General features: G+C 42.2%; 2 protein-coding genes across 5 annotated transcripts in view; both read left to right on the forward strand.

Moving 5' to 3' along the window:
• Nucleotides 1–925: 925 nt before the first annotated feature.
• Nucleotides 926–11,333, forward strand: rpl22 (ribosomal protein L22). Its single transcript, XM_076268240.1, has 4 exons — nt 926–982; nt 1,940–2,044; nt 2,192–2,316; nt 11,144–11,333. The coding sequence occupies exons 1-4, from the start codon at nt 971–973 to the stop codon at nt 11,286–11,288; spliced, it is 387 nt and encodes a 128-aa protein (XP_076124355.1). The 5' UTR covers nt 926–970; the 3' UTR covers nt 11,289–11,333.
• Nucleotides 11,334–12,295: 962 nt separating this feature from the next.
• chd5 (chromodomain helicase DNA binding protein 5) overlaps nt 12,296–22,363 on the forward strand; it is a 41,210-nt gene continuing 31,142 nt past the window's right edge. For all 4 annotated transcript variants that reach the window (XM_076267767.1, XM_076267768.1, XM_076267769.1 and 1 more), the window contains exons 1-2: nt 12,296–12,801; nt 19,489–19,640. In XM_076267767.1, coding sequence (XP_076123882.1) covers nt 12,735–12,801; nt 19,489–19,640 — 219 coding nt within the window. In that variant the 5' untranslated portion in view covers nt 12,296–12,734. The remainder of the gene's footprint in view (nt 12,802–19,488; nt 19,641–22,363) is intronic.

The raw sequence follows: 22,363 nt of genomic DNA on the forward strand, positions 1-22,363 counted from the left end.
AGCTCTGCAGCTCTGCTCAGTGCAGAGACTGGTCACCGCCAAAAACAGCTCAGCCCAGTGGGGCTTGCTGAGTTGCCTGATCTGATGAGTGGCTCCCTGGCAGCAACTTCCCTTTTCTCTACCGAGCGCTTAGAGTAGTTCCCGGTGTAATGAGTGACTGTCAGGAGGTGCTGTTTTACCTCCACGCCAACACAACTGCCATTCGTATCAGGAATGGCAGCAATGCCGGAGTCCCTCAAGAGTGGCCTGACGGGAGGCTCCTGACGCCTGGCAGCTGACATGCCCCTGGTGGGGGTGAGAGCTGATGGGTGGGGGTGAGGTTAGTTTGGGTTGAGTAGGAGGGGTGGGTTCGATAGCTAAAGGAATGACAAAACAGGACAACACAGAGGAAACCTGATACCAAGTGCTTGATCAGCATCAGGCAAAAATAACTATCTTCAATCTCCTGACTCATAGCCCGCAAATCTAAATATGCAGATGTTTGAATATCTGTTACAAGCAGTGGACTGTACATTAAGGAAAAACTAATTCTAGACAATTTGCAAGACTGCAATGTCAACTGTCCTCCAACGGCATATCCTTAAAAAGTGAAAAATCTCATCCATCATACATCCATTCATCCATCATTTATTCTTCCTTCCTATTCTTGCAAGCTCAAAAATGGTCTTATAATAGGCCTTGCACAGACAAATCGACAGGTTAGTAATGGCTGTAGGCCTGGTGAGTCTGATGCCATTCATGGATTATACTATAGATGTGTTAAGGGTATTAAGTGCAATAAATGCGTTAAATCTGGAAAACGGTTCAAGAGCTACAGTATGAGTTGCCACTGGACCCTTTTCCTTTGCATGCGCCTTAATCTATCCCATCATGTACGATTTAATCGATTCGCTCAGTATTCGATTGAGCGCCTCACTCAATTTAGCGCAAGCGCAGTTAGGCCTCTTCCTTTCTGCCTTGCCTGACGACCATGGCCCCGATTGTGAGTCGGATACTGTATCGTTAATTTAACGTTTTAATTATCTACATGTACCCCAAAATGCCTGACTGTTTTAATGTTGTAGTCTGTAACCGGTGGGCTGTGATTCTCTTTTTCATAGAGTGTCAAGAAACTGTCTGAAGCATGTAATATCAACAGTTTTGTGAGCGCTGTCTGAAATGAGGCCTGCAAAATGTAAACCACGTTGTAGCAAGTGAGTTAGCTAGCTAGCTAGCAAGGTAGTTGGATGCTGTGGTGTTCCGGTGTGTTTTGGTTTAACGTTAGCTAACCCAGAATGGCCTTCTCTGGAATTATATGGTAATGTGTCAATAGACATACACATTAAGTTTGCTGACACATTTTTCAATCGTTGGTCCTTCGAATAGGACAACGTGGACTTCATTGGAAAGTTTGCGGATGTAACGTCAGGCTTTTAAGCTGCTGCACAGCTTTCCTAGCGGTTTCACTAGTTAGCTCTTGTTGCCTTACTAGATGTCGTCCCTGGGTAAATATTGTCTGGCTTCGGTTACCGTTATCATTATAACACGTATCAATATTTCATACCATAGGGCTCACACATACAGTCGATCTAACTTGCATAGGTGTGCTGTCACCCTAATATGGGCATCCTTATGTAGCTAAGTCGACTAGCAAGATAAGATGTCAATTAGCTACGTTACCTTCCTTGTCTTGTGGTTTTTGGGAGTTGGAGTTGATCAAAGGCAATGTGAGGTTAATTGAAATGGTTAAGGTAATTTTAACTGGTCTAAACCCATACTGTCACTGCTGTAAATCCGACATCTATACGTTCATGCCTGCGTAGGAGAAGGACATGTATGTTGATGTTCTAATAGACACATATTCCTAATAGACACATTACAACATCCCCTAGTGAAATGTAAGGAAGTCATCAGTGTTGTGGATAAGATTTAAGATAACACGAGCAATTTAATCTAACAGAAAAAGCAGGCCACCAAGGGTGGCAAGAAGAAAAAGCAGGTCCTGAAGTTTACTCTGGACTGCACCCACCCTGTTGAAGATGGGATCATGGACGCTGCTAACTTTGTAAGTCTTTGTGAATACAGTATACCTCCATCTGGATAGTTTGACATCTGGTAATCAGGCCAAGTTATGCTTTAATTCTCTTTTTTCCTGTTTGCGGTTTTAGTGTTTTATTTATTTATTTATTTTTTTAAATGTTTGCAATTTTAGGAGCAATTCCTTGCGGAGCGCATCAAAGTGAACGGAAAAGCTGGAAACCTTGGAGGTGGAGTTGTCTCTATCGACAGGAGCAAAAGCAAGATTTCCGTGACTTCTGAGGTCCCCTTCTCCAAAAGGTATGCTGCTGTGTAGTCTGGACTGTTTGTTTTGCACTGGCATTGTCCTACATGATGTCACAAACCTTGATGGTTAATGATGCATGTCTATAACCAGTGAGTACAGAGCTGTCCAGAGAGCAATCCTGTGCTAGTGGGCCACTGTGAAAATGCCAGTGGGTCCAAACGAGTGCGGTATGAACCTGTCAGGGGTCTGCATGTGTTCTAAAATGGGAACCTATCCAGCAGATCCAATCTAGGACTGCAGCTATCAATTCTATTAGTATTCTAGTGGTTATTTAATTGATTAATGGAGTAATCGGATAAAAAATAATTTTGCGTTAAGTGCAATTTATTAATACACACCGCCGTTAATACAACAAATGTCATGCTGTAAACTAGCCTTAGTCACTTCAAAGTAAATTAATATATCTATTTTATGTAGATTTGTGCATCTGGAGCATTTACTATTACTACCAAATAACCTCGCTTGCAAAAAATAACTGCAGTTTTTACAGTGTTCTACTGCAATACAGTGCAGTACTTTAGTATTTTCATATTCAAAATACTGCAGCTTTGACACTTGAAGTAATGCAGTTAATTTTTTGTAAGGGCTATAATAAGTCTGGGGTAGGCGATAGATGAGGTAGCCTAACCTAACACTGTGTGTGTGCGCGCGCGCGCCAGAGGGAGAGAGATGGAATTAAGTGTGTGTTTTTTTTTTTTTTTTTTGGTGTATTGCTCACTTTTACATGAATTAGTTTACTACTTAAAATTTCCACAACTTAACATCATATCAACTCACTCCATTAGGCTACAGCCGCTACAAATATTGTACGTTCTAACTAGCTAATACATTAAATCAGCTAACATCTGTGTCTATGTTGCCTTCGGCTACGCTTGGTGAGCTGGTGTTAACAACTGGATGCTTTTGGCTCAGATGTTAAATCATTGTTTACGTGCTGTTGTCGTACGCCAGTTCTGCTTTGCAGTGGACAAATTGCACCTTGTCTTCCTTTCTAAGTTTGAAATGATCCCAAAACTTTGAACATTCTCTGCCTTTTACGGACGGTGTCTTGGCTTTGTCATCTCGCCCACTTAATTCTGAAAGTGGTGTGCAGTGCGTCAGTAATGATTAGGGTTGGGCACCGAAACACGGTTCTAATATGGCACCGGTGCCGACACAAACGGTAGTAACTGCATCGAATAACAACGTGGATTTCGGTGCCTCATTTCGGTGCTTAAATAGCGTTTTATTTATTTATTTTATACAAGGCATCACTGCATGTCATGCGCCATCTCTAACGTCTTGCTCTGATAGCAACACATCCAGATACAGTTAGCTAACATAAGTGGATGTATAAACCAGAGGGGTGCACCACATAGGCGAGTGGACAGTGTTTGACAGCTTGCGTGAGCCCAAGTAGCTTACTTTAAAGCGATATCGCGAGCTCCTGTCAAAATCTAGCAGTGGGCCTAACTACACACAAGCAAAAGGCTATGAAACATCAACAGCAGCCTAACAGCAGCCTAATGCCTTACACAATGTCCTTGCTAATGCGCTAATTGGCATTTATTTGAAATGTTATCAGCAAAGTTGTAAGGTGAAAACTTAATTTCACGGTGTGTTCTAAACAACATAATGGCATGATATTAATCTTTCATGTACATGAGGCCCATATAGCATCACAATGAATATGAAGATCATGTTAAAAGTTAGCTGGCAAAAACATAAATATGCAGGTTACATACCTGATGTCACTGAGCTGTCAAGAGGCTACGAAACCGTCTCCGTAGCCTACGTTATCGCTAATTAAACTCAGCTGACTGGTTCAAAACTATTGCGTGTTATGGGTTAAGACATGACCTTTCTTGAAGCATTTGGGAACACACTGAATTAACTGGAAAGTAGAGTCCCTGTTAGATTAGCTTGCTTGCAAATGCAGTTGTCCATATTCTATGGCAAGCGGTTTTAACATACCTTATGGCAAACCGCCTACACTGGGTAAACTTAAAAGCAGAGCTTACCATTGTGTGTGCATGCATGGCAAGCTGTTTTAACATTTAAATGTATTATTTGTAGGAGCAATGAGATATTGATAGTAAATTGAATATAACAGTTAAATTTCATGTTCAAATTTGTCTTATCAATAAAAAAAAGCAATTCATGCTTTAGACCATTTTAATTTAAAACATTTTAAAAACAAAGTACCGGTTCAGGCACCGTTTCAGCACCGGCACCGTTTTAAAAGTATCGATTTAGCACCGGTATCGGATAAAACCCAAACGATACCCAACCCTAGTAACGATAGTCCTTAATCAATAGCAATAATCCCTGAGCTGAGTAGGCCACATAACGCAAGTGATAGGAATTAAACAAAGCTTCTAGGCAGAGAATTTTCCTTGATCATTTTTTGTAATCGAATTATTCAGATTACTCAATCGTTTCAGCCCTAATCCAATCCAGCAGACCTAATGGAAGAGTGTGTTGCTATGGTTATGCTGTAAACAATAACTATATGGTTAAGTCCAACGTCAAGCGCAGCAAGACTAAACCTTGTTACTATCACCTCTGTTTTAGTGAGAGTATAAAAAATCACTTAACTTTAAGTGTAGCTGTGCAGTCAGATAAGGAGGAAGTGAGTAGTCAAATTACTATTTTCTTATTGGATACTTTGAATAGTGGGAAAAAAATAGTTTCTTTTACGTTCTATGGGGGGAAATACGAGCGGCTCTGGGTGCAGTTAGACCCCGAAAAAGTATTAACGGCACATTATTGCATCACGACTTAACAATCAAATAATTGTTACAAATTCAGCATTATCTTCTAACGTTTCCTTATTTTTCATCTGTCAAGTAGCATACAAACTTAACACTAGGCTATGCAATTATGTAATGACAGATATTATAGATTGATAATTTGTTTTCATGCTTTAAATGTTGATGTCACAAGGAAATCTGGGACAGCATTTTCCCCCAGGAGCTCATGCAAGTCAGAAAGGGGAAGATTTTATTGGGGAAAGGTTCCAGTGGGGGCTGGCATAGAAGCAAAGAGGGGGAGTCAGGGTGTGTTTGTGTGTTTTAATGTACAGAATCACACATACAGTCAATCTGATCAATAGGTATGTGCCTGGACTCAATTTTACACACTGACCATTTTCTCACCCATTCATTTCTAATGGTCCGTCATTTTTGACTGGGAATACACATGGGTGTTCTAAAGATAAAACTCTTAAATTGTTATGAAAATGATCCAAATTTGTTTTGTGTGTTCAGATGCAAAGTCATGGAGACTCATGGTAGTCAGAATAAGTTAACAATACGTTTTGATATGTTTGACCCCGAACACAACAGGAGGATTAAAGCATGGACCAGCATACCCTATGGTAGAAATGAGCGAAAAAGTATCAAAGCTCCTTTAGTTCGCTTATTCCTCCAATACTTATCATGGCTTCTTAGTAGATACTTTGGGGTCATTTCACTCAGTGAACCTTCCTCAGCAAAAACGCTATTCAACAGCAGCCAAGATGCCTGAGCCCATTGAGTTTTAGCCCCCTTGCTAGCATGGAGACCTCCTACGCCCAAAGTTTGTGAGTGTGAGTCAAGTCCAGGATCCTGCTGTCACGCCACACAAGTTACACATACATACCATCAACATGATTTTGCAGACTAGTGGACTAGTTGCCACAAGAAACGTACATCATGAAGTTGTACATTCTTAAAGTAAATTCTCTAAAAGCATATGTGAGATGCAGGGCAGGGCGTGGAGGGTGTGAAGGATGCAGACAAACACAGGCTCAGTCTTGGTGTTTTCACACCTGCACATATTAGCCCAGTTAAAACGAACTGCAGTTCTTGTTTTCCCTTGGTGTGATTTGTTTTGGCAGGTGTGCACTCAGCAATCGAACGTTGGTGCGGACCAAAACAATTGCACCAAGACCCTTGAGAGGAGGTCGTCTCAGTCCAGTCTCAAGCTAGCTCTTGAGTGGTTTGGGAACCATGGGAATGTGATGGGTCTCCGGTCAAACCCAACTGTTAGGTTTACTCAGCAAGTTTAACTAAACGGCTCCTATAGCCTGGTGAGTGTTGCATTCTGGATTGTGGCTTGTGCAGAGGCACCAGAGAGTGAAGTGAAGTCTGAAGGTAGTGATTTGAAGATTTTGCCATGTCCTCCTCCTTGGCCAACAGGAACATTTCTGCTGGCCTAGTCAAGCCAGCATCTGACTTGAGTATGTGGTTCGTTGTGGACATTTGTTTACCCAGTTTGAATTTTTTTCTTGATATTTTTGTCCTTGGCTACTTTGTCCTAAGTTAATTGTTTTTTCAAGTAAGCCTGTAGTTCCTATGGTTCTATTAGAGATCAGCTAAAATAATTGATAGGACAGTCCCAGCACATTATCACCTTATCAGTGTGGTGCTAGGTAAATTCAGACAAAAAGCACACAATGCTTTGGCTGCTTTTGCTAGCCTGGCTAGCGCCACCACTTCTCAATGAGACGTGGTCTGGGAACCAAACGTTCATTTTCTCGTATTTGAAAAAAATGCCCAGATCCGTTTATTGGGTGCCACGGATGTCTATCAAATGTCATCATCGTCTTGCTTCCCCCCTTGTTCTGTGATTGGGCGCCTATCTCAGGCGAAAATTTGCTCCATGGTCTCCAGGCTGCCTTAGCAGCGTGAATCAAATCGCGCGCAAGGCAGCATGGGAACACCCAGGCTATGCTTTTGCTGCTTTTAGACCTATAAAATAGCCATCTGCTTGTCTGTCAGGGTACCTGCTGGATCTTAAAAGTATTGAAAAAGTCTTACATTTTAATATTGTCAAATTAAGGCTATAAAATTATTGAATTTCGTTTACCAAGTCTTGAATTCCATTCACAAGGTCTTATTTTTTCCTTTGGTAGAATTAACAGATACCGTAACGTCAATTAATTTCCGTAGAGACCATAATATTGTAGATCCCAAGGGGAAAATATGCATCTCTTCAGAAAATAAACGGAACAAAATTTTCGGAACAAGCATGACTTTTATTTTGAAACTTGTGTTCACGGTTCTCATCCCTCTGTCATTCACGCCATTCTAAAGTGAAAGTGCAGGTGCATCTGGAATGTCAGCTAGAAAGATAGGGATGTCACAGGTCAATATTCAAAACGACAAAAAAAACGAGTAAATTAGCATAACAATGTAGCAGCATGTTTTCTTCTAATGTTGTGAAAGTTATCAATATTAGACCACTAACCTTATGTTGCCGTTTTTGCATGTGAAAAAATAAACGTGGGCTACTGTGTTAAACTGTTTAGGCTACAACGAGATTCTGTGATGAAGAATACATGATGTTTGAACAATATAGATCAGTGTTTCCCAAACTTTTTTTCTGGGGACCCACTTTTTAAAAATGTCAGACCATCGCGACCCATCTCACTTCAGATCTAACATGCAACCTGCATGCAAACAATTTAGGCCACAGGTTCTCAAACTTTTCTTGGTTGTATTCTTGCATGCTACACAGTAGTCACTCTTCAGCATAGTAAGCTGTTCCTATATTTCTAAAGAGAAATGTTGTAGGCTACGTTGCAGATAAATGGATCTATAACACCGTCAATTCCTATGTAAACATAGCAAGTAACTCAAGTCGTTATATTGTAGCCTATTTGTGGAGGTTTCTTTATTTGGAAAGTTGAATGCGCATTTTCCTCTGGAGTTAATCGTTTGTTTGTAGGCCGTATACCAAGGCTGTGACAAGCTTTGTTGTAAGAATGTGAAATTAATAAATATCAGAACAAGAGGCTTTTGCGCAAAAGATAATGCGCCCCTAGTAGTGTTTGCGAGGTGGAAAAACAAGAGGCAAGTTTTTAAAATGTCCATTTAAATAGTAGGCTAATATAATGCACTGTTGAGCATTTTAAATCCAAAATAATAAGGAATGTGAGGAGGTTGCTATTAACTTTAAATTGTGCATCTACAATTGAAACTACAGTGTATCTACAGCCTATGACGCAAATTGAATAGCCATGTCCGGTATACGGACATCTGCTTTAGTTGACTAGATTTTAATCGGTCAAGTTGAAGAGCTGGAGTCCGTTAATGTTCGTGCAAATAGGCTGATTTATGTCTCTTGCATTTTTCAACTGCGAGGTCCATGGCAGGGGCCCCAAATGTTTCATTTTGCGAGTGAGATGTCCACGCTGTCCCCTCTGCGACGCGTTCGCCCCCCAGTTTCAGAGCTATTCTAAATGCAAAATTGCACAGAGGGACGTGACTGGTAAACAAACTATATCCTAATAGAAAACTGATAGCTTTCCTGGCTAAATGGTATAATTTAGGCTCATTAGACAACATAAATTGTGCTGACGACCCAAATAAAATCTCTTGCGACCCACCCGTGGGTTGCGACCCAGTCTTTGGGAAACACTGATTAAGATGGACAAAGGTGGAGCAAATTCAGACAACTTTAACAGAGAATTTCATCGGTATAAGCTTAGTAAAGGCTATGTGAATAAAAGATGAATTGCCCCTTAACTGGCATGTGCCATTGCCCCCCGAACGGGCATTTCACTGACTCACTCCAGCCAGGCTTTAATACAAATAACATGAATATTCCAACACTGCAGTAAAAAAATCAAGTTCAAGGGCTTGTCAATGCAAACCCTGTTGCTTAGCGACAAACACCTGATTTTAGTACCTTCATATTACTTCATGAAATGAAAATTGCATATATTTTAAGATCAAGATAATTTAGGTAATGTTACATACAAGTATGTGCCACCAAGTTAACATTGAATCCTTCAGTATTCAGTGTCTTGAGTGCTGGCTCAGGACTAACCAACCAGTATGGACCACTTGTGATGCCAGTCCAGGGAACAGGACATGAAACAGCCCACAACAAACCTGCTTCTTTAATTGTTTGGAAGTGGCAGTTTAAAAGAGGCATTCATGTTGACATTAGGATGTAGTTCAATATGATGTGTCACAAGAAAATCAGTCCAGTATGGCTTAAGTTTCACCATTGGCTAAAAATATATAAGTGTGACTCTAAAATAAGCCCACCTAGGTTTTTTTTTTTTTTTTAATATTACTGTAATTACACTACTCACAAAAAGTCAGAGATATTCTTTTTTTTATTTCAGGATGAACCTAAAATCCACTATAACCTTTACAGGTGAACTTAATGTGACCACCTCTAAACTTTCGAATGTGCATGTCCAACAATTCAGTGTTTCAGTACTTTCTGTACTGAAACAATACATTTCAATATGAAAGCCAGATATCCCTTACTCATCAAAATGTTACACTGCAAATCAACCTATAAATATGACTATAGGTTTCTCTCAGAACTTTTTCCAGGAGAAAGTTTAAGGAGTCACATCATTTTTTAGCAATTTACCTTTTGAAGAGCTGCTCATGAATATTCATTCAGAATTTTATATTTTTTTTAGAGGCTTGCTATAATGGTAAACAAATTACACATACTGTCAAGAAAAAAATACCGATAAATTATTTCTACAAATTAGACAATGTTACCAGTTCCTTGACTGAACAGAGTTTTTCATTTTTGAAGAAATGCAGTCTACTCTTCTGCTATACACTGCACTTTTCACTTTTCACCCATGCAGATGAGAGGAGAGAATGCATTTAATAAGTGTCCCAGATAACACGTGTGCCTTTTCCTGTTTACTTGTCCAAAAGCAAGGGTCGTGATAGTTTGGTTTGGCTGATGAATTCTACATCTGAGATTGTTGTACTTTGAGATGTAGGCCCTTGTTAAAGAAATTACACCGAAATCCAGCTCAATGAAATTGAGTGTTTACTGAAATTTGTGAGGTGCTTCTGAACTTCGGAGTTATCAGCCCGAGAATAGGAGGGTAACATGTATAACATGAACCTTATAACTCTTCTCAGCTATTCTTTGACAATAAATAGTAGGCCTAGGTCTACAAATCAGACTGTTACACAGAATGCACATATCTTCACCGAAGACAAGTGCCAACATGGCCATTTAAGTGTTGTGATGTGACATTCTTATAGGATGATTAAATCAGGCTGATTAAGTGGTTTGATTATCAAACTTGAGAACTGTAGGGTCCTGCCACTGAGATGTCTTGTCACCGTTTAATATGCATTTAATTCCTGCGTCGGCATTAGTGTGTGCTTCCTCACTGCGTGTCCACTGTGTGCTGAGTGTGTTTCACTAATTTACGGATTGGGTTAAATGAGACCAAATTTCCCTCACGGGATCAAAAGAGTATATATACTTATTTCATTTCAACAAAATTACATCAGTAGTTTGGCTTTGAAGAGTTTGTATAAATGTTTTTTTCCAAATAGTCATTAGCCTGGCTCCTCCCTCCTACATGGAGGAGATCCAGTTATGGCAGATCCAGAGTGGCTCTGGGCAGATCCAGTAGTTTTAAACTTCAACAGAGTACTCGCCTTCAAGGTTCAACTCTCTGTACATTATGAAATGTACGAGTCTGGTAGGACCAGGCTAAAGAGTCATGGCATTTAAATATTTTTCTCATTACGGCTGTGTCTCAGGGTTGTGCCATATTCATAATCTATAAGTATTACCAGACACTTGCTTTTAAACGCTGAGGTTGGCTTGTCATGAGAGCTACACAGGGATGTGTACCATGCTCTGTCCTGTGGGACTAATAATAGTCTCAGTTTTAAAGCTTCAAAATCTACACAAACACGTTGTTTGCCAGTGATATTTTGAAAATGTAATTATTAATTAATTAATAAAGGCTTAAAAACAACTTTAGCTCATGGTGAGTGTCAAATCTGTACTGAAGTGATTTTGTTTTCCTCTACTTGACAAGTGTTAAAGTGTAAATCTTGTCGTTCATAGGTACCTGAAATATCTGACCAAGAAGTACCTGAAGAAAAACAACCTGCGAGACTGGCTGCGTGTTGTGGCAAACACCAAGGAGAGCTACGAGCTACGCTACTTCCAGATCAACCAGGACGAGGAGGAGGAAGAGGACGAAGATTAAATCCATACCGCTCTTTTGTAAACAATAAATTTTCAAAAGAACAGGTGTCTTGTTTAAAGCGGTCTTTATTTCGTCAATTAACCGAGCACAGAGACTGTTGCAGAGTAACAAATGCTTTTATTAATTAATAACGTAAATCCGACTGTATAGTGACAAGTGTATGTATTTGGCTATATAAGCAGGCCAATAAGACAACTTAATAGAAGGTTGGATTTCAGCTTTGACACTGGTTACGCTATTTGTAACGTTATACAGTTTGCTATTAGATCGTACATTTTACCGACATGTACGCGTTTTGGCACATACTAATTGGGTAAACTTACCTGGTCAATTGTTCTGATGCACGCGTAAAGCGTCCTATTCATAGACTATAACTTGAGGTCCTATTCAGATGCTCTTTTGTTTCCGGTACTCGCACACAGTGGAGTCGGGCATCGGTAACCTTGACAACTACTGATGTGACGTCGCTTGTCCTCTAAAGCCATAAAGTATCGTCTTAACATCATGCAATCTTAAGTGAGTAAAATTTGGCAGACGTGTTTAGTCTTTCCACTGAAGTGCGCAACATTGTGGCAAATTGTTAGGTTTTCGCCTTTGTTGCATCATTATCGACGCTTCTAAAACGCATTCCAAACGGTCGGTCCATTGCTTTGCCTTCTCGGAACGCGACGGAAGCTATCAGACACCTGTGTAGAAGTCTAAAGTAGCTGTGGGTTGTTCTGCTGTCCGTCGTTGTCCCAGTCCAACTAACGTGAAGTTATGGAGTAATAATGATCCCATTTTGTTTCTCTTAAAAACAAACATTATTAATTACATGTGACGTGTCTTATATGGACAATATAATGTACCGTTGCATGTTTGGTTCTGCTGTTACAGCTCTTGTCATAGAGTAAGAAGTCCTCCAACGTAGAGAAGGAAAAGGAACCGTTTTCCCGAGTGGCAGTTTACTGGAGGAAATGTAGCCTACGCTAAGATTTGAGGGAAGTTCCTCTCCAGCCTGATGTAACCTCAGATTCTACGGACTTTACAGGGAAAATGGGCAAAGCGAGGTTGAAGCATGCACTGCCATAGCCACTTGCAGCACTGCACACTACTAGTAAAAGTGCTAACTAGGGGAGCATGACTAACTAGTTGTGTGGAAAATTATGGGATGGATTGCCATGGCAACAGACCAGACGTCACAATCTGGGCATGTGTGTTCCATTTTTGTCTCTCTTATTTTCAGACTGGAGGATTTGGATAGAGAAGAGGGGGAAAGGAAAGGATTTTTTTTTGTCGGTGATTTAGAAATAGGACAGCTATCGTTTTTTCCCTGATATTAAAAAAAGCTCTGACCGGACGTGTCCATTTTTTTTCTCGAAACATTTAGAGCACACAGTGGTATTCTGAGGGTTAAGTTTCAGTACTTCATTCTTGGCGTGAGTGTGATTTGGTTATGCAGTAAAGATGCCTGGCTCTCTAAGCAATGAAGACGAGGGGCAAGACGACATGGATTTTGAAGACGAAATACCAGGTGAGGGAGGAAAGTGGCAGGGGAGGGGAGTTTCTGCCCTTCAGATATGTGCCACTGCTACGCCTAGTTGAATGCGGGGAAAAGGGCTTGCCCTACGTTATTGTAGACTTTGGGAGAAGGGGGGCGACAGGGCGCAGTACGCATCGGTGCACAGTCTAAATTACTATAAAGCGTGACCTGTGATATTCCTTCTCTTCACACTAGCGTGGACAGTGTGACACCAGCTCCTCGAAATCACGAAAAAAGCCTATTGCACTAATAGTTATTTGACAGTCTCTAAACGATTTATCTGTGCTGAAAAACGGACAGTTTAGCGAACCCTGACCCATTCTATCCCTCTAAAACCTTATGTAGTATGAATATAGTGATACTCCCATCAACTCCATTTTATTTGCACCACTATCAACAGACGTTTTTGCATACGAATTGGATACATGCACACCATTTTGTTTTTGCTTCAGTATGCACGGATATTATGTATCTTAACAAATCTGCAGTGTTGTTGATGTTGGCCAGTATTGTATTTAGTTTATAGACCATCGACTGTCATTTTGCCCAAGTAGGCTATGCCGTATGCTGGTTATGTGTCTACCGTTTCCAGATAAGTGTTAGCTTAGTTATTCTTAACCTTGTACTGTGTTCTGGAGGGATATTTTATGGTGCGCACGCCTAAGGAGATTTGAAGGCAAAAGTTGGGATATGAGCGCCGGTTTGCTGTGGAGAAATTCTGGCTCATGTGACTGCTCAAGCCACGTGTGACAAGAAAACATTGGCCACAACGTCTCAGGACTCAGCTGGACAGCTCACCCTTCCCCACAGTCTGCATTTATTTGTGATGGTCTGAGTAGTGTGGAGCTTTTCCAAGGTTACATAGGACCAAACTTCATTATCAAATCTAGGTCAAGCTGATTTCTGCTTGGGGAACAACTAGCCTACACCCCCTCCACACATACACACACACACCAATTAAAAAAAAACTGGGGAAATAGATTCTTTTTGGTCAGTGTTTTAATGGCCTTTCCTCTCAGAAGCGATATGTTGGCTGTGGTAACCTTCATTTGATTGTGCTTGAGGCGTAAGGACAGGCTGTTTTTAAGTTGTTTGTGTGGCCATTCAGTGCCCTTTGTCACAGGCCACCTCAAGCTGGACAGTGCTGGGGTAGGCTACTACCACACCTCTCAAATGCTGTGTTTGTTTTGTTTACACTTTCTCTGCCTGTGTGTGTGAGGGAGAGGAGCAGGGAGTCCTCGGCTGCTTCTTGAGCGAGGCTCATCAGTCAGTGAACTGCCTCAAATCTCTGAGGGTGGTTACTGTGGAGCCAGAGCCAAAGCTTGGGGTGAAGTGATGAAGTGTCTTTATGGCAAGGCCCCAGCCACTGCTGTGTGCTGTTTATACCCCCATGTCACCTCAGTCAATATAATCAATACATTCATAGTTTTTTGCCTCCAGCTTGGGCCCTGCTGAATTAATTGTGTGTGTGTGTGTGTGAAACAAGGACAGTATAAGGGGCTACAGTGGAAGGCATTGCTTTTGCGGTTTTTGAAGGTTTGCATGTACTGTAGTGTACAGTAGATTGGTGACTTTGAGGTGGTCTATGTTGATCATCTTGTGTTGCATAAATGATGGTTGAACCTGTGTGATGGTGATTGTGTACTGGGGGCTGTGGGAGTTTGGTTGTTCTTTGGTTTTTCCTGTTGTGCTGGTAGGATTATATGTATAGGCAAGATTATGAGTGTTTTTTTTCTGGCCCTCATTTTCTGTGCCACTAGGCCACCTTGAGCTGCTCAATAGAATCGAACATTAGTACATAACATTGGCCGACTTGCAATTTTTCTAGTAACAATAAAGGAGTGAAGCGTAGTCTTGGTAACCAGAGGAAATCCATTTAGTAGATTATTAGTTCATATTTTAGTCAGAGGTGTCGCATTTAAAATTTGATTTGGAAACTGCATTTTCTCCACCCCCCAACCCCTGCCTCTTGCTCGCTCGCTCTCTCTCGCTCTCGCTCTCTCTCTCTCTCTCAAACTCACACACACCAAAATGCATTGTATCCCTTTCTTTACTTCCATCTTACATCAGGACACTTTTGAGAGCTATCTCAACTTGATGGTCGGTCCATAATGAAGCCAACTATAAGAAGGATGGTGAAGGACAGGTTAGCTGTACTTCCCTACTGCAGCAAGAACACATGACTGCAAGCCATACACTGAGGGATAAAGTGATCACTGATGCATGTCTTAAATAACGGAGGGCTTAAATAAGATGAATAGAGGCTTTGTGGAAATGTAGGCAGATGAAATAAATGAGAAAAACACTGTATAAACATATTAATGCATTTAGGTATTTAATTTGCAAATATGTTTATTCTTCCAATACCACCACCCCCATACACACACACACACACACACACACACACACTATACAGTACATTTGCTTTATGCTGATAATATACTTCCATCTTTGTTTTAGGCACAGGAGGTCCTGTTCCATATTTGGCGTGTCCCTTTCAGTCTAGACCCCAAACGGATGTGAAATTATTATTATTATTATTTTTGTGTGTGTGTGTGTGTGTGTGTTTATCTCAGTTCAATCTGTATTTGTCTGCTGGCCCATCTTTAAAAAATGCCCTAACTGGTGTCCTCTGCCCTACTGTTCCAGTTCTGCCCTGGTGTAACATTGACCACGACCCTCCACTTTTGGCTTCCTCTTAGTTTCGTCCTTGTCAGAAATTGAAAGATTATCTCAGGCTTTCGTGTGCCTACAGAAGTCATCATACTGATTGGTGGGGGGCTATTTATGGATGTCGTGCAATGGAAGCTGACACCCCATTCCCTGAGCATCAGTTTTGCATCGCTCTGTGTGTGTGTGTGTGTGTGTGTGTGTGTGTGTGTGTGTGTGTGTGTGTGTGTGTGTGTGTGTGTGTGTGTGTGTGTGTGTGTGTGTGTGTGTGTGTGTGTGTGTGTGTGTGTGTGTGTGTGTGTGAGAGAGAGAGGGGGAATTGTGCTTGTGTGTGTCTGTGTGTGTGTGTGCATGAGTGTGTGTTCATTATATGTGTCACTGTGTGCGCTTGCGTATAATTTATGAGCTTATAATATATGCCTTTGTGTTCTTGTGGTAAGAAAAAAAAAAGCGTCCTCAAATAGACATCATGGCAGATTGCAGCATTGCTACAGCACTGGAAAATAGCAATCCATCCCATTTCCTTTTGCTACAGCTTGATCTAGTTGAGGAATAAATGTGTGCATGCGCATAGTTATTTTATGACAAAATTGACATCTGTGTATTGGAAATATCCTAAAGAAAAACACTGATTTTAGACACATTCACTCAGCTCCACATCCACTCGGACCACCAATTGGACTGTTATTAATTATTTACCAAATTAATGTTTTCAGGGCTGTGCCAATTACATGCTAATAGGGACCCATTTTGGTCTTTTGTGCTGATTTTTCTAACCTTGACAGTTGTTTTAGCCAATCTCCTCCTCTCTCCTTTACTCACACACTCATACCATGCCTTGACTCTTTGTTTCAAATATTCTCTATTCTAAGGTATTGATTTCAGCCATTTATCATGAGGTTTGTGGTGCGTCTGTCTTCTTGTGATTTTATTAGTTTAGTGCACCTCTGTATTGTTAGTGCCTCCGTGCATGTTTATTTTACAGTGATCGTATGCGTTCCACAGTGTGTGTTGTGGATGCATCACTGTTTAGCAAGGATTCTGTGGTCTGGTTTGATCCTTGGGTAGGCGAAGAATTAGTCTGTTATTAGAGCTAGCTGTCCTGACGAGGAGCAAACGAGGAGCATCTTCTCCACATTAGTGTTTGGGGACGCCATTACTGTGCACATTTCCATATGCGTGCTGTCAGGGGAGTAATACGTTTTGCCATAAATGTTCCTCTTTTTTTAACGGAGGGAGCCCCACCTCCCACCTCCACCCCTGGCTGTGAATCTCTAGGTTAATGGAGTGTGCCAGTGGCCGAGCCCTTCATAGAAGGTCAGAACCGCCCTGCCGCCTACGTTCGCTCCTCCAATCTGGCGTTCTGAACTCGCTGTTTTTGCCTGCCACTGCTTGATTCCTTTTGTAGCTCGGTGCCAGGTACCTGACCCCCCCCCCCCCCCCATTCCCTCTCCCCCCACCCATCACTCTGTTGATCACACAGACATCCTCTCCACACCTGGCACAGACGGACCCTCCGCTGTGCTAATGCCCGTGCCAGAGCCAGCAGTGTTTACGGGGGTCTTTCCCCTCTGTGCCAGCCTGATCCGCTCTCAATCACGGCTCCGTGTGCCCGTGGGTTGAATGGAAGCTTTCTGCAGAGCTCACTGGGAACCCACTAGAGAGAGAGAGAGAGAGAGAGAGAGAGAAAGAGTGTGTGTGTGTGTGTGTGTGTCTCTGCGGGTTACTTGAACCTGAATGGTCCCAGTACACTGAGGATTCCGGGGAATTTTGATTGGAATTTTTCAAAATTAACTCATCGAATAGCTCATGCAAAAAAGAATGAGCCGTCATCTCTGCCAGGCTGAGGTACCTTCCTCTCCCTGAATCAAATAGACAGGCTGCTGTTGGACATCTCAGTAGTTTAACCAAAAAGGAGTATAAAAAAGAGAAAGAAGAAAGAAACCAAAGGATGAAAAAAAGACGTTTTGCCTTCGTCTTGTTGCATCATCTGCACCAAGAGTCACGGGGCTGAGAGAGAAAGAGAGAGAGAGAGAGAGAGAGAGAAAGAAAGGAAGATGTGAAGCCGGCTGAGTTGTTAGCATGACGTGCCTGGCAGGCAGCAGACGTGTTCGGCAGACATGAAAGCACCTCCTGTGAGGTTTTGCAGACGCGTTGGCCTAAATATGCGTCGCTTCGCAGGCACCCGCCAATGTTTATGCACGATGCAAAGAGCAAGGTGATAGGTGGCAGGGGATGGTGTGGTGTTGGTGTTGGTGGGGGAGTGAGGATCAAACCTTCCAACAAGCTGGCTTGCCGGGGAGAGGGACTCTCCACAGAATGTAAATGCGCCAGTGCCCAGTGGGGCTGGAAACGATCTTCAACTGCAGAAAGGAGGCAGCTCTTTTTTTCTCTCTTTTTTTCCTCACACACACACACACACGCACACACGCACACACGCACACACGCACACACACACACACGCACACACGCACACACGCACACACACACGCATACCCTGCCTCTCTGGGTGGCTAAATGGAGGTTAAGTGGATTTTTAAGGACAGCGTCCAGGAGACTGGGGAACTCCCCACCCACCACCTCCACCAAATCTCCTCCTCTTTCTTGACACCCCTTCCTCACTCTCCCTCTCCTCCAGTGCCTCTCCTCAGGCTCAGTAAGCTTTGATGATAAGGCCGCTGTTGTGTGTTTGTGGAGGTTGGGGTGGGTTGGATGGGACCTGATCGACTTTCAATACCCATGCTGCTTATTTCACAGCCAGAGGTCTGCACTGAGAACAACACACACACACACACACACACACACACACACACACACACACACACACACACACACACACACACAGCGAGAGACAAGTGCTGTCTGGCTATTTGAACAGTCTCCTGGTTTCTCCCCCCTCTCCACTGCTCTCTCTGTCTGACCCGTTCTGGTGGTGCTTAACACACCAGGTCCCCCATCGCTTACAGAACCGCCACTCTTGTTTACTTTGTGAAAGTAAACAGGCAGTAACGACAGGACCGCCGTTGTTGTTCCTGCTCTGCACCCACCCGGCCACCGTGAGGTGTTTTTTGGGGGTGGTTGTCGTTGTTGCCTTTTTGCCCTTTCTACTCCGCAGCACTCTTGTCGTTGTTGCCTTTTTGCCCTTTCTACTCCGCAGCACTCCTGGCACTTGAGCGGAGCCAGACTGGGGTCTTCTCCTCGGGCCTGTTGTAGTCGTCCATACGTGGTTGATAGGCAGGGGGAGGCACGCGACGCAAAGCGCATACAGAGAGGAGTGCAGCACACAGTCAATGAGGGTGACTCACTACTCTGCTCTTCAGGTCGTGGAGTAGGGTGAGCTGTGGTTCATCACTGATTCCCGAGGACCTTGTGGGGGGTAGAGCAGTACAGATGCTCACAAGGAGAACCAGACGTTTTTTTTTTTTGTGGGTGGAGCATGACTTACTTTTAAAGGCATTCAAATCTTAACTCTTGCCTAACCAAAATTCCTGGATATCTTTGTTTATGCACATAGGCCAAAACACATTTCCAGAGGATCAGAAAATTGACCCCAGCATCCAATTACTAAAATTTGAAAACATGAAACAAAGGTGAGTTTGTAATTATTTGATGATGCTGAAGGGGGTTTGAGAAGAGTCCAGCTTTATGTGGAGCCTGCAGCTGCTGCTGCTGCTGTCTGTGAGTGCTTTTGGATTAGAGGAACTTTTTCATAGTTCTTAGAACTGCTGGAGAAAGTACAGCCTTTTTTGTGTGTCCGCACTGCAGGAATTGAGGACTATTATAGTTCTCAGAATGCTGTTCTGAGGGACTGCTACTTCAAGGTAGTTACTCTCCTAGCACACTGGGAACCATAAGTGATCTAAATGACGTAACTGAGCGATGATGGGTTGAACACATGCTCTAGAAAAGATAAACAAAGCAATGATCAAGATGCCCGTGTTTGTATATAAATGTAATTTGTTTTTGACTCTTTTTGGCTTAGATTTTGTGTTTGTGTGTGTCTCCTAGATGAGGATGAGGAAAGTGCTGGCCGAAGGGTCCCGCTTTCACCTCTGGACCGGTTCTTCTCGGATGACGAGTCCCTCAAGGAGCAGAAGAAGAAGAAGCCGGCCAAGCTAAAAGAGGGGAAGATGCCCAAGGTCAAGAAGAAGAAAAAAGAGGTAAGATGAGAGGTTTGGGCCGTTGGACATGCATATGGAAAAGTAGGTGGCCACTAGCCTGGGAACCAGATGAATCCTTTTAGTTCATTACATTTGCTTTTGCAGACCTGTCTGGACACTCTCCCATTGAAGTTGATTTCCACCTAGCCGAAAATTGGCCAGGCCAGTCACAACCACTTATCCTATATGAGGTGGCTTTTATACAATGACCGATAGAGGAACACCATTGCACTTTTAGACACAACCAGTGGCTGACACGGACATGTATTTTCTTTAAAAAATGTATAAATAACTGCCAAAAAAACCTTAATTTAAAAGAAATATGTGTTTTTAGTATTTCCAGTAGGATTCAGTAAGAGTTTATTGTAACAACTTCATTTTAATTTAACCGTTTGTTACACCCCTTGGAAAGCGAAAATGAACTGATCGGGACCAGACCAATTCTCAGTTGGTTGTTTTCTATTCTGAAATATTGTGTTATGGAATTGTATTGGGTGACCAGCAGAATGCCCTTTCTCTTACCTTACAACATACAAGTTCAGTGTAATTGAAAACCCACTCAAATGCATTCAGCATCTTAGTAGACTGAACGTAAAGCAGTGCCTGTGAGCAACATATGGTTGTAATTACTACGCCAAACTGGGTGGCTTGGAACAAACCGAGCATTAGCAGGAAAACAATAGGCACTTTCTTTCTTTTCACAGTAACCTGATGAGTCATTTTTTGTCCTATTGTGTCTCAGGGGGATTTCGTATGGAATAGTGATTCGAACTAATTTCCAAACAACATCTGTTTGCTTTCAATTAAGATAGTGAAAGATCTTTGGACATTTGGCCACCATACAAGAATGTTTGTAGGTGTAGGCTGTGAGCTATACAGACTCTGCGTCTCTCTTTCTTTCTCTCTCTCTCTCTCTCTCTTTCTCTCTCTCTGCAATCTTGTGTTCAGGGCTATAGGTTATTTCTCAGTGTTATTTCCTTCACTGTGCCTGTGTGTTTTGGTCTACAACACCCTGGGTTATGGCTTTTGAACGTAGTCTGTCAGTCTGCATTGTTAGCACATGGGGTTATTGCTCTTTGTTGTCTTGTGTTTGAGAGGGGGTTAGTGTAAAGTCTAAGATATAGCCCTGGGTCTCTTTCGCCTACTCACTGATGGCCTGTGTGCTGTCGATATTGCATCCAGTGCTTGCCGTAGGTTTTAGGTATGTAGTGGTAGCACCACAGAGTGCATGGCGTCTGGTGGATCGGTGCCAGATTAAAACTGTTCCAGAGTCAGTCTCTACTTTAATTGTTCACTCACCCCCTTTTAAGCCGTTCTCTCACATTCTTCCTGATACCTTTCCTTGACATCTCTCTCTCTCTATCTGACCTTTGTGCTCTTTATCTGCCACTTTGGACTGGACTTTGCAAACACTGTTTTTGTAGAGTGTCCCCTTCATTCCCTCTCCAGGCTGTGTGTGTGTGTGTGTGTGTGTGTGTGTGTGTGTGGGTGTGTGTGTGTGTGTTTGTGTTCGCGTGCATGTTTGTGTGTCACTGTAGTCGGTTATGCAGCCTGACAGGTGAAGTTTCTGAGGCAATTAGATCATGGCATGTAGACAGTGAGTTTGTACCAGCAGCACGAAACCTTTCTCTCTCACTGAGCACTGTCGCCATGAATAAAACACATCAAAGGCGTTGTCACAGAGTTCTGTTTAAGCAGGGAACTCTTGAAGTCTGTAATGTAAAAGCACAAGGGCTGTGGTGCATGCGCACATGCAAACAGTAGACCTGCAGAAGCAAGGGTGCAACAGCACTGAAATGGTTGATGGACATTTATGCATTTATGCACTTCTATGACGCTATAGTTTTTGCAACTTTGCAGAGATTTCAGTTCTGTCCAGTTTAAATGTGTCCGTCTGTTTACCCTGGAGGCGCCTAAGATTTTCAATGTGGTATGAAATTACCAAATTAACTTAATGAGATTAAACGTAATGAGATTATTGTTTGGTGCTTGTGAACAGACTTTGCATATCAGTGAAATTTCAACCCTGAGTAGTGGTTCGGATTTGTGGAGGTTTTTATCAACCCTTTAAGAGGCTGCCTGCTTTCTTTATCCATGCTTTTCCTTCCCTGTCTGCTTGTTTGCTCAGAATACACAAGTGGCAAGAATGAGACAGGCATTTTTCCATCTTGATTCAGAAGGTTCCGAGTAAGCTAAATATACTTCAGAAGAACAACGAAACACATCTTAGGAAGTTACTGGTTGCTTTAAAATAAATAAATTGTTACAAGCAGGACATGTACTGTACGTGCATGTCTTTCAGAGTCACTTGGTTGCTATTGTAGGTCTCATTTCTAAATTTGGATATTTAGTCAGTTGAAATACTTCTGTATGGCCACAAGGATATAAACTAAACAAATCTCCTTTCCTATTCAAATTGGTGACACAAATGTTTTTACCAGTAAGTCTCTTTCTCTAAGCAGGGATTCATGCTTCATCATTGGTCTTTCATTTTGTTGTAATCTAATTTAACGTTTTGTTAAGACTTGTTTTTCCTCTAATCTAAAAATAGTTCTCCCTTGCGCTCTGCCTGCTGCCAGTATCAAAACATGGCACACTTATTCACGTTCACTCTCATTCCATGAAGCTTTGAGGCGTCTCTGGCATTTAGTGCAGAAGCTCCACGTTATTGCTGCCTGGAAGTAAGAAAAGTATAGTTTATAGGTATCAAAATATGTATCAAA

This window comes from Alosa pseudoharengus, unplaced genomic scaffold (assembly GCF_046254945.1).
Source record: "Alosa pseudoharengus isolate Yale_2024_CS ecotype anadromous, Long Island Sound unplaced genomic scaffold, YU_APseudo_1.1 YU_APseudo_1.1_scf_5, whole genome shotgun sequence".
In the NCBI taxonomy this organism is placed as follows: Eukaryota; Metazoa; Chordata; class Actinopteri; order Clupeiformes; family Clupeidae; genus Alosa; species Alosa pseudoharengus.